Source organism: Diprion similis, chromosome 4 (genome assembly GCF_021155765.1).
Source record: "Diprion similis isolate iyDipSimi1 chromosome 4, iyDipSimi1.1, whole genome shotgun sequence".
Lineage (NCBI taxonomy): Eukaryota > Metazoa > Arthropoda > Insecta > Hymenoptera > Diprionidae > Diprion > Diprion similis.
This window is the reverse complement of record NC_060108.1, coordinates 20837641-20848540: the sequence shown is the minus strand read 5'-3', so window position 1 is coordinate 20848540 and position 10900 is coordinate 20837641. Positions and strand designations below refer to the sequence as shown.

The following is a 10900-nucleotide window of genomic DNA, read 5'->3' as shown; positions in this document are numbered from 1 at the left end:
CACGTAACTTCCTAACTGTCCAAGTCTGATAAGAACGTCTCTTTTTTTTATTTCAAGATATCCGTGTGGAGTGGCAACTTGACAGCTGAATCGGTATTTCGAGAGGAGAACGCGAGGAGTGACGTAGATCCGGTAAATCATAGAGGACCCGGTCATAACTCACGCCACTTCATCGGAAAGAAACGGCCTATTAAAATAGCGAGGACCTTAAAGTTTGTCGACAAAGTTCCCACCGCGCGTTGACCAAAATTCTGTATACCCAGAATCTAGATCCAGTGGCGGTTGTTTTGGATTCTCCTCCTTCGGCTCCTCTTGGGCCGAGAAACGTGGACCGAAGTGCCAGGGACCAATTTAGAAATACCTTCGAAATCGATCGGTGGCAAAGCGAAGTCAGCGCGGGCGCAGCTGCTGGTGATGTCGAGCTGCTGCCGTTGGTCCTGCGGATGTCTCAACAAATTGGGGAAATAAATTCAATTTGCAGACTCGATGGCGTTACTTTGGCCCTCGGCTTGTGACTCGAGGCCCTCAGAACTACCGGGGAACTCGTTGGGCCCCGCTAACACACCGATCACTTCTTTTCCATCTATCGACTCCCGACGTGAGCGGGATTTCGGTGTAGCCATGGAGGCCAATTTACCAAGTGGCAAATTAGTTCGGTAGTCAGAAGGAAGGATCTCCTGCATGTTTGCGGACTTTGTTCTTCCTTTCTTTTCCACCTCGCAAGGGTTAACAAACTTCGACGAATGATTTGCGCATATATTTTTCGCTCACTGATCTAGCTAATTGAGTTGATCGCTTAGAATGTTATTATATACCTAGGCTAACGTCGACGGGAGTAATTGACGTCAGGAGAATTAACCATTTCCTGTTTATGGCTTATGGCTGGAGTGAACCCTGTCGCGTGGTGCAGAAATTGAGAAATCAAGGGGAAAAAATATGACCTGTGGTATAAAATTCTTCATTTATTCTTATACATAATTCTTAATTATTCTAAAAATATGGCTCATCATTTAGGAAAGGGTAATTTCGGACAACGCAGCGATATCCGAAGGTTTCAGCCCCAAGCTTCTCTCGGCCAAACGGTCAGAGAGTGCAACGTTACCTACAGTCGAGATGAGCCAGTCGATAACGTGTTTCACTGGCGAGGACGTCGACGGCCAATAACCCACCTGCACGGATCGTCAAACGAGGGCTAGACAGTTGGCAATGCGTGCATCACTCGGTCAAACATCGATCGTCGATATTCGTTCGAGATTTTCGCCCTGCAAAAATATTCAAAATTGGAACGACACAAGCACCGATTGTTTTACCGAGAGCGGTAATCGCTCAATCAGTCAAATCGTTAACTTCCGGGCACATGGAAGTGTCAAAATTGAGTATCATCGAGATTTTGAATTCAAATTTTAACGGCGCTCCACTAAAATGGCTTGCAAATGTTGCAGACCAAAATATGGCGAGTTTGAAGTCTGTGTGACGATACTGGAGGGTAAATACTTGCCGCAAAATGGCAATCCTCTTGTTGTTGTTAAGGTTGGTCACGACAAGAAGAAGACTCGTGTATGCAATAGAACAGATACTCCGTACTACAACGAGGTAGGGAAGAATCTTTTAAAGGGATTTTTTCCTTAAGGCCAGCGGTAGCCATTCGGCCACTTGTGGCACAGTGAACCATTTTTCGGGATATTAAAATCTGTTTCAGTACTTTGTCTTCGACTTTGCCTGCGACCTCGAAACACTTCTCCGCAAAAAAATTATCATATCCGTATACATGCAGAATTGTTTGAGGCGCTTGAAATTCTACGCGACAATCATGTTCGAAGTTGCTACCGTTTGGGATCAGCCCGGTGAGTTTGAGAATAATTTTACGAAATGAGCAAGATGAATCGGTGGTATCGACCTAATTCTTAGATCAGTAAAAACACTGTAATCAACTTCTCCATCTTCTCTTTTATAGACCATCAATACTACCACAAATGGGCCATGTTGGTGAATCCCAAGGACATGGCATCCGGACCTAAAGGCTACGTCAAATGCAACATTACGGTGAATGCGAAGGGCCAAATGTTTAAATCACATCCAGAGACAGATGGAGAAGAAGAAATCGAGGGGTATGCTTGATTTTTTTTCATAAAATAAGCACCGTGAGTAAAATTTTCTAAGCTCACAAGTGCCTCAACGATCTGGATCTGCTGAGAAAATTGAGATGCCAATGCAATATTGGCAAGGTCAAGAGGAAAACTAGTTTAACCGTGACGCCAGTAAGTGGCGGTGCCTTAAATTATTGATTGAACTCTGGTTCCTCTTTGGCGACAAAAGATTACTTATTCAGATAAGGAATAAATTATTTGTACAGAAGACCACGCTCCCTGTAGATGGAGCACGTTCCTCTCTGATTTTGAGACATCATCGAAATCCACTCGTCTGTTCGCAGCAATTTACTTCTGCCAATTGAGGGGGTGGGGAACAGACGCAGAGCTCGATTTGTCTTCTCGGTATACCGTGCCGACGGCCTTCCCGGGATGGACGGGTTTCTCCGCTGTCAAAATCACTCTGAGAATATCAATCCCTACATCCAGATATCGTTTTCCTCGAGTAAGGTATCGTGTTTCCATGTTCGATCCATCCAATCATTGATAAAATGATTGGATCTCCGGGCAGCTTTGAGTCCCTTGTATAATAGCGATCGTAAGATTAACCTCGTCGACTCCTGCTACTAGGTATGAAGATAATTTACTTCGAGACAGATCGCTAGCAGCGTGGAAACTAGTTATACACAACCGTTTGTCGATCGATACCTTCGTCTATGATTACCGAATGTATCGTAACATGTCGCTCGCGGCCTTATCTCATTTCTCATCAACCCTTTAACTTGATAAATTACCGCACATTGGGCATAAAAAATTATTTCATCAGCATCAACGGCAGTCACGTAATGACAATATCCCGCAGGGGAGCGAGGCCATGCCTTGGTCAATCACGATCTCCATATCGTGACTCTTTTCATTACGCGCTATCAGATTAGCGAAAAATTGTCCAAAAGCGTCGGCGACCTTTCCAAACATCCGCGCAAAAATAGTGCCTGGGTGTTAGCCTTGTAATCGAGTCAGGCTGTATAAGCTGTTGATGCTTGCAAATAAAGTTCTACCATTTCCTTACAAGTGCACCCAGAAAATTCTTGAAAAGGGTGAGCTGAAAAATGGTTCTACAAATTGATCTCACTTGCGGTACGACGTGACAAAATTGTTTGTACGTGTCCGCGCATAGTATTCCGTAAAAGAAATGACAAATTGTCGAACTCGTACTATTTCATGAGATTATGACCTATAAAAATCAATACTATAATGCCAATTTTCCACAGGGCAGAACGAGCACTGAACATAACAGTTTCGCGCCGCAGTTCAACGAGCGAATAATATTTAGGGAGATGTTTCCTCCGCTGTGTCACCGGGTTAGGATAGCAATAAAGGATAAGAGCTGCAGTGGGTGCGGGAATAGCGTTGTGGCGTATCACATTTTGAATCTAAAGAAAATCTCAAGCTTCGGCGAATACGGTGAGATTGATCAAGGTGTTTGGCAGGCTCGACTTTTTCTTTATGCCTGATTTGGTGACGTTTACACAGCATTTTTACCCACGTTCGGACCGACTTTTGTTCATTTCTACGGAAGTGGAAGCACCCGGGAATGCGCTTGTATCGGAAAATGTGCCGCAACCTTGCCGGCGCACAGAGGCAGAGTATTGCTCGCCCTGAAGACCGAAATCGAATACCCTGAGGCCCCATCGACCCCCTTCGTTGAAGTAGAGCCTTGCACACCGGTCATAGAGGTTTAATTTCGTCCAGAATTCATTAACGAAGTAAATCCAGCTTACGGTTTATTGCAAAAATCATTTCTCCGAATGGCAGAGAAGCTTTTGGGAGACCGAGGAGTATCTTCTGGTGGGCATCGTTTTCGACGTTTCGATGATAGACCGTGGAAAATACTCGGGAAAGAAGATCAGCTTTGAAATAAGCCTTGGCAACGCTGGTAACAAGATGCTTTCCTACAGCCAATGCGTCGAGAGCAGCGGGGATGGGCTACTCGGTAAGATAACTATAATGTATCAAATTCACTTCCAATCATATCATGCCGTTTGTTAATGCATCGTAGAAAGAGTGACTGCGGAGAAAAGTCCAGACTTTGAGAGCACGACGGTACCAACAGCGACGACCACCATGGACCGGAAGTACGACTACCTGCCGTATGCAGAAAACAAACCATGCATGTACGTCAAGTCATGGTGGCCTAACCTGGAGTGGAGAACCTTCAACAGAAACGGCCTTGCTTCGATTGCTCGATTCCTTGTAAGATAACGATGAAAGAAAAAATCAACATTTCAAACTTGAAAAAGTAATAAGCTTATCAAAACCAGAGAAAGAAGCTGGGAAGCATGGAGAAGTTGATGATCGTTCAGCACTCGATAACGTATAAGTACTACAATGACATGATAAACGAGCTAAGTCGTCGTTGCAAGAGGTATCTGAAGGTGCTGGATGGCTGTAACCTCGATGAAATTGGGGGGACGACGAAACTGGACAAACATAGATTCAACGTTTGTCATCTGGCCGTTGAGGACATCCTGAAGGCTATAAAGATCAACGGCAGTCTACCGGACAACAACTACATCAGGATGGCAATGATACATGCGCACAAGCATTTGCGCTCTCTGGAAGATATTATGGAAGATGTGAGTCAATAAAGGTCCGATATTTCCTTGGCGAGAATTCGAGGTGAGCATAGATTGCCGTTTGTATTTTCAGCCTCAAGACGCTCTTCCTGACGTGTATATCTGGATGATCGCCGGCTCCAAGAGAGTAGCTTACACTAAATTACCTGCGTTCCTTTTAACGTATCAAGAGAATGAAGAATTTCGCGGAAAGTACTCCGGGGAACGTATCAGTCTCTTCTTCAAAGACCCTCTCGACGACACCCGAGCCATGGACCGGAGCGCTTGTAGTGCTGAAATATTCTTGTGGCTTGGAACTACGAAACACATCAATGCCTGCTGGAGTATGATTCCACCGGGTTACGAAGTGGACCATGAAGCTGAGTTGGACGCCTTTCCTCCCGCGTTCGTATTCACCAAATCTGCAGTAAGCATTATCATTTATCCGTATTATTCTGTCTTCGGAGAATAAAAAGTCTAGGATCTTTTCTCTAACATTGAGAGCTGGAATTTTATTTTATAGACATTCCAACTCCGGGCCCATATATTTCAAGGAAGATTCGACCCTGGGATGGATTCCTCGGGTCTCTCAGACCCTTTGATCCGAGTCATATTTAACGGACATACGTTGGCGACGAGAGTGAGTAACTTAAATTGATGGCACGACGGTTTTTAAACGGGTTATTTTTTTTTTTTTTCTTAAGGTGATTCGTGAAACTCTGGCCCCACTCTGGGACCAAACGCTAATATTCAAACCCATCATCGTTTATGGAGTCCGGGAGCATATAAAAATGTCCCCACCTAAAGTTATAATGGAAGCGTTTGATGAAGACTTATGCGTGAGTCACTTGCAGCCATGAAATATGTTAGCTTTGCGTTTGAATGGAGTCGTAGTATGTCAAATCTCTTGATGAAATCTGTACAGGGACTTCTTGAATTTAATGGCAGATGTATCGCTACCCCTGTTGTAAAATTGAACACGGAAACATATTCGCCACCTGAATTTCCACCTCAGCTCAAGTGGTTCACGTTTCACAACCAAAAAGGAGAGGACGGAGCTGCTTTGGCAGCGTTTGAACTTATAGAGGTCGGTAGCTGTTGATATAAATTGAAAAACCACACGTAAATCTGCAGTCTTAAGAAGGGAAAACCTTTTCGTGACCGTGACGTTACCTCCTTGACGGACTAGTGACTTAATAAATATATGTAGACAGGTGAAGATGATATTACAGATGTACTGATAAACGAGTCGACTGATAGCAGGATTTACAATTTACCGGAAGATATCAGGCCGGTTATGTCGAGCCACCGTTTGGAAGTAATTTTTTGGGGAGTCAGAGCCCTGAAGAAGGTTTACTACATGGCAGCAAACAATCCGATAATATCGGTGGAGTGCAACGGACATGTCGTCAAATCCGAGATCATGAGGAACTGTAAAAGTTTCAGCAATTTCGAAGAATCACATGTGATGATTGACATTGTAAGAAACAAATTCCTCGAGTGCTGAAGTGGGTAACTTTCCAATTGAGACGTTTTTCTCGATGAATTTCAAAGGATCTCCCAGAGCAGGACATCTACTATCCTTCTCTCACCATCAAAGCCTATGATTCACGGAGTTTTGGATGCTTAACGTACCTAGGAGTCACTATAATCCCAACCATCTACGGGTTTATCGGACAACTCATCCCTGAAGATGAGTATTTCAAAAAAATTATCGACAACGACGAGTCCAATCCACATCGTACGAATAGTTCTATAGAAAAAAACATACGTAAGAATGAACTGACATGCAAAGAATGGAATCGAAACACATGTTTTAAAAATATGTAATTGATGAAGTCCTTCGGTTTTTTTATGTCTACGCAGTGCCGTTTTCGAGTGATTATGATGCTGACCCACCGGAAACAGAAAGATTGATCAGTTACAAGCAGATGGCGAACACGAATGGAACATCTCGTTTTGCAGCCTTCGTGGGAGGAATGAAGAACATTTTCAAGTGGAAACGAAAAAAGCATTCAAAGGATGAAGTCGTTTATGGTACAGACGACGATGAATCCTATGATTGGTGGAGCAAGTACTACGCATCCGTGCAGGTATAATTTACGCAGAATTACCATTACGTGGCCGAACGTTGGATAATAATACGTGCTTGAAATTCCAGGAGGAAAGAAACGCCGAAATGGGACCAACGGCCAAGTACCTCTACGACAAAAAGCCAATAGCCACGTTCAAGGTATGACGAAGTATGATCAAGAAAAATTAGCGGGGAATTTAACCAGTTCAAATAGATTTATACAACAGAACTGGAAATGGTTCCGGAATTTGAAAGTTTCGAGGACAGATTCACTGCGTTTCAATTGTTGAAGGGGAAGGTTACTGGCAACGTTGTCGAAGATGAGAAGAATAAAGTTGGGATTTTCAAGGTAAATATAACCCTTACGTGCAAGCGAACCTTATCACGGCCTTAGGAAAATCCTTTGTCAACATCTCATCTAATATTAAAACGAAACAGACTCAGTTTCTTATCGATAGGGACATATTGCGATTTACCGCTGGCCTCATCCCTCGGGAACCGCGTGCAGGACGCGCATCGGAAACGATGCAACGCTGGGGATTTGCGATGATTATCCTTCGTCGGAGCCGTTGAAAGTCTTGGTTAGAATATACGTAATTCGAGGTAGGTACACTGACTGCATAACGAAGGATAGTAGGAAAAAAAATATTATTATAATCTCATGTGGCAGTGATTTTATAAGGCTAAGTGATAAAGTTACTCAGCGATTTTATACCCGGGGCGAAACCCGAGTGGCACTTTTTTTAGTATCTTAATTTATTCAAGGTATCAATCTTCATCCGAGAGATCCTTTGACGGGAAAATCCGACCCTTACCTTCGCGTACAACTAGGAAAGACAATCATCAATGAGAAAAACATGTACATTGCCAATGAGCTAAATCCTATATTTGGAAAGTAAGAGCCTTTGATAAATGGTCTTTCATACCAAAAGCGAAAGTTAGCGCCTGACAGCAAATCTTTAATATTCAACGCGGCTGTTGTACACACAGAGTTTTCGAAATTGATGCGATGTTTCCAAAGGACTTTCTGTTGACTATCCAAGTCTGGGATTACGACGCGACTTCCTCCGACGATTTGATCGGTGAGACGAAGATCGACATCGAAAATCGATACTATAGCAGACACCGAGCACACTGCGGAATATCTCGGGTCTATACTGTGGATGGATACAATGCGTGGAGGGATCGAGAGAGCCCGATTGACATTCTCAACTACCTCTGCACAAAGAACAACCTTCCTTATCCCGAGTTTCTTGAAACAGAAGTGAAAATCGGAAGCCAAAGATTTCCGTTTGCCTGTAAAATCGAGGGGAACACAAACCTAGGCAAGCGATTCGTAAAAAAAGTTTCGCGAATTATAAAACTTTTCACATTCGTATGCAGATTCGAAGGAGTGCATGGCCTTGAACGTACTTCACCACTGGAACAAGTTTCCAATATGCGGTACAACCCTGGTTCCCGAACACGTGGAGCAACGTCCTCTGTTCAACAGTTCAATGCCGGGTCTGGAGCAGGTTCGATAGTTTCACCAATTGCAAAATCACATCGTGACCTTATCGAAGCCGTCGTACATCCGCACTAATTCGCAGGGCAAACTGGAGCTCTGGGTCGACATGTTCGGCGTAGGTGACCTGCCTCCGAGGCCAGCTATTGACATTAAACCGAAGCCACCAGAGGATTACGAACTTCGCGTCATCGTGTGGAACACGGAGGACGTTCCTCTGGTCGACAACCAGTTTCTTACGGGTGAAAAGTGCTCGGATATCTACGTCAAAGGGTGATTTTCTTTATTAATCACATTTTTGGTAAGGCCGGTTTGATCCGATTATTGGTGGCGATGATGCGACTTTTTTCTGTTTACCAGGTGGCTGACCTATGACGATCATCAGAAAACCGACGTCCACTACAACTCGCTGACCGGAGAAGGAAACTTCAACTGGAGATTCGTTTTCCGCCTGACATATCTGAAGGCGGAAAAGATGATGCTCGTCAAAAAGAAACTCTCGATATTCGCGAAGGATGCAACAGCACAGAGGTTGCCCTGCAGACTGAACCTCCAAGTCTGGGACAATGATCACTTTTCACCGGACGACTTTCTCGGTATAACGTTTTTTCAATTCCACTACAGGTTTGACACGTGTTTTTATTTTTCATGAGTTTTTATCCCAGGCTCGTTGACCATTGATCTACCGAAGATACCGAAGGGAAGTACGAACTCGAAGAACTGTACATTAAAGCTGATGGAACCTGGTGCACCGACGATAAACCTCTTCAAAGCAATGCGAATTAAAGCGTGGTGGCCATTCGTCCGATTGGAAAATGAAAAAGAAATACAAGCGGTAAGCGAATTAGAAAGATAGTTGCTGGATGGTACTCGACGTAGACAAGGCAAGACAAATTACACGCGGGATTAGGCAAGAGCTAGAATAGCTTGAAGCTACGAGCTCTAATTCTCCCTTTAAGCAACCACAGGTGGTTCAATTTTTTCATCTGATCGAAGGTAATTGTGTGCTGCAATTTACGAACAAATTAATTCTAGACGAAGAAAGGCAGTTTTGCCATTAGGTGAAAAGAAAAAAAGAATCACAGGGGATTTTCAAAAAACGGCGGGAAAATCAATTACACTTGAATTTATTGTCACTGAATGTTTTATAAACTAGACGAAAACTTGCCTAACGCGTATTACATTCTAACAAATATATGACACACTTTGTTCTCTCCGATTCTAGGGAAAAGTCGAAATGGAACTGATCTTAGTTCCGATCGAAGAAGCTGAAGATAATCCCGTCGGACTCGGCAGACATCCTCCAGAGCCAATGCCACCGCCAAAGTGAGTCTTCCAATCATGTAGAAATATTCTTTTACCACACTTGGTATAACATAATCGCAAAATCGTCTGGCGCGAGTGAAGAATCGGTTTAAATACAACTCACTCAAATTTCTCATTATTCTAACGAGATAACCCAAGAGAGTTAAGAAAGCCAAGGCCAAGTGTTCAGACCGTACCAATCCTTACCTTTCCCATATCCATAATTTCTACCCCATCTGATACCCAAAATCTCTGCCGCAAAGATGGCGCTGATCGTTGGAAGAATAAATAACTGACCGGGAATCGACGCTCGGTTAGTCAGTCTGATTCGAGTCTCCGGCCATTCCAGTCGCGCTCGGAACTCTCTTGTTCTCATCCTCTCCTCTCCAATTTAAACAGTAGATTCCCGCCAGCCGATCAAACCTTCGTAGATTCACGCCTTCGACCTCTGAATCTCACGGCAGTTCTCCATTTGCGAGATACAACCATTGATCGTACATTAACACCTCATACACTTTTGACACAACTTTACTACTGTAATAATAAGGGGGTTTTATGCCTCAGCGGCTTTTTCCCTGTGAGACAATTAATTGCAACAATTTCTGTTAGCTCAATTGTGTATTTAGACAAATTTATTTCGTCCATATTTTATTCTCCAATCCTTATTTCTTTTCATATAGAATCACGGAAGCCTTCCATGTTGGAAAGTTTTTCGACGCAACACCAAGCGTTTGAAGTTGACTACAAAATCACCCTTAACTCGCTAATAAATTAGCCGTAGGAAAAGAAGGGCGGAGAATTTGAAACGGTCCAAAGACTAATTTATTACGAACGGTTCGTTTGGACCAAATTTTTAAACCGCAACTTCCAAACTTTCTGCATGTATAATATATCAAGTGTGATAAGTATATGCGCTCACTCATAGCAGATGGAATTCCCGGAATCTTTTTGACTTCTTCTGATTAAACATAAAAAAAATCTTCCCTTCAAAGAGGGTGATGAAAATTTCTTCGTAATCATGTCTCTAAGAGTTCAATTGAAATCAACGATGGTGATTAAAACCGCTGCGTGGATATTGAAAACTAGAACGGAATGGGAAAATCGCAAAAAATGGAATACCGCAGTAATTGCCAAGTCAGGATTATTGACCGGATGTAGGACTTGTATAATAGTCTATCAATATGGAATATTCGATTGAATTTTTATATTTTTAGCTTCAGAAAGCTAATAGAAGTTTCAAGGTAGGAAGTTTTAGGTAGACAGAAAAATAAGTTACTCTAAAAAAGTAGTTTTCAAACATGTTCCTACAATAATC

The 10900-nt window shown here is 43.1% G+C and overlaps 1 protein-coding gene across 1 annotated transcript in view; it reads left to right on the top strand.

Annotated features, from left to right (window-relative positions):
* Nucleotides 1-1206: 1206 nt before the first annotated feature.
* Nucleotides 1207-10900, top strand: part of LOC124405924 (otoferlin-like) — an 11702-nt gene continuing 2008 nt past the window's right edge. The window contains exons 1-28 of the mRNA XM_046881195.1: nucleotides 1207-1376; nucleotides 1443-1593; nucleotides 1700-1844; nucleotides 1955-2108; nucleotides 2432-2592; nucleotides 2950-3083; nucleotides 3359-3551; nucleotides 3621-3823; nucleotides 3903-4080; nucleotides 4147-4340; nucleotides 4409-4723; nucleotides 4797-5129; nucleotides 5226-5342; nucleotides 5407-5541; nucleotides 5628-5789; nucleotides 5913-6182; nucleotides 6257-6443; nucleotides 6569-6795; nucleotides 6864-6935; nucleotides 7069-7125; nucleotides 7235-7379; nucleotides 7542-7671; nucleotides 7767-8074; nucleotides 8160-8290; nucleotides 8366-8553; nucleotides 8641-8876; nucleotides 8946-9115; nucleotides 9506-9606. Of these exons, the coding sequence (XP_046737151.1) occupies nucleotides 1207-1376; nucleotides 1443-1593; nucleotides 1700-1844; nucleotides 1955-2108; nucleotides 2432-2592; nucleotides 2950-3083; nucleotides 3359-3551; nucleotides 3621-3823; nucleotides 3903-4080; nucleotides 4147-4340; nucleotides 4409-4723; nucleotides 4797-5129; nucleotides 5226-5342; nucleotides 5407-5541; nucleotides 5628-5789; nucleotides 5913-6182; nucleotides 6257-6443; nucleotides 6569-6795; nucleotides 6864-6935; nucleotides 7069-7125; nucleotides 7235-7379; nucleotides 7542-7671; nucleotides 7767-8074; nucleotides 8160-8290; nucleotides 8366-8553; nucleotides 8641-8876; nucleotides 8946-9115; nucleotides 9506-9606 (4967 nt within the window). The remainder of the gene's footprint in view (nucleotides 1377-1442; nucleotides 1594-1699; nucleotides 1845-1954; nucleotides 2109-2431; nucleotides 2593-2949; nucleotides 3084-3358; nucleotides 3552-3620; nucleotides 3824-3902; nucleotides 4081-4146; nucleotides 4341-4408; nucleotides 4724-4796; nucleotides 5130-5225; nucleotides 5343-5406; nucleotides 5542-5627; nucleotides 5790-5912; nucleotides 6183-6256; nucleotides 6444-6568; nucleotides 6796-6863; nucleotides 6936-7068; nucleotides 7126-7234; nucleotides 7380-7541; nucleotides 7672-7766; nucleotides 8075-8159; nucleotides 8291-8365; nucleotides 8554-8640; nucleotides 8877-8945; nucleotides 9116-9505; nucleotides 9607-10900) is intronic.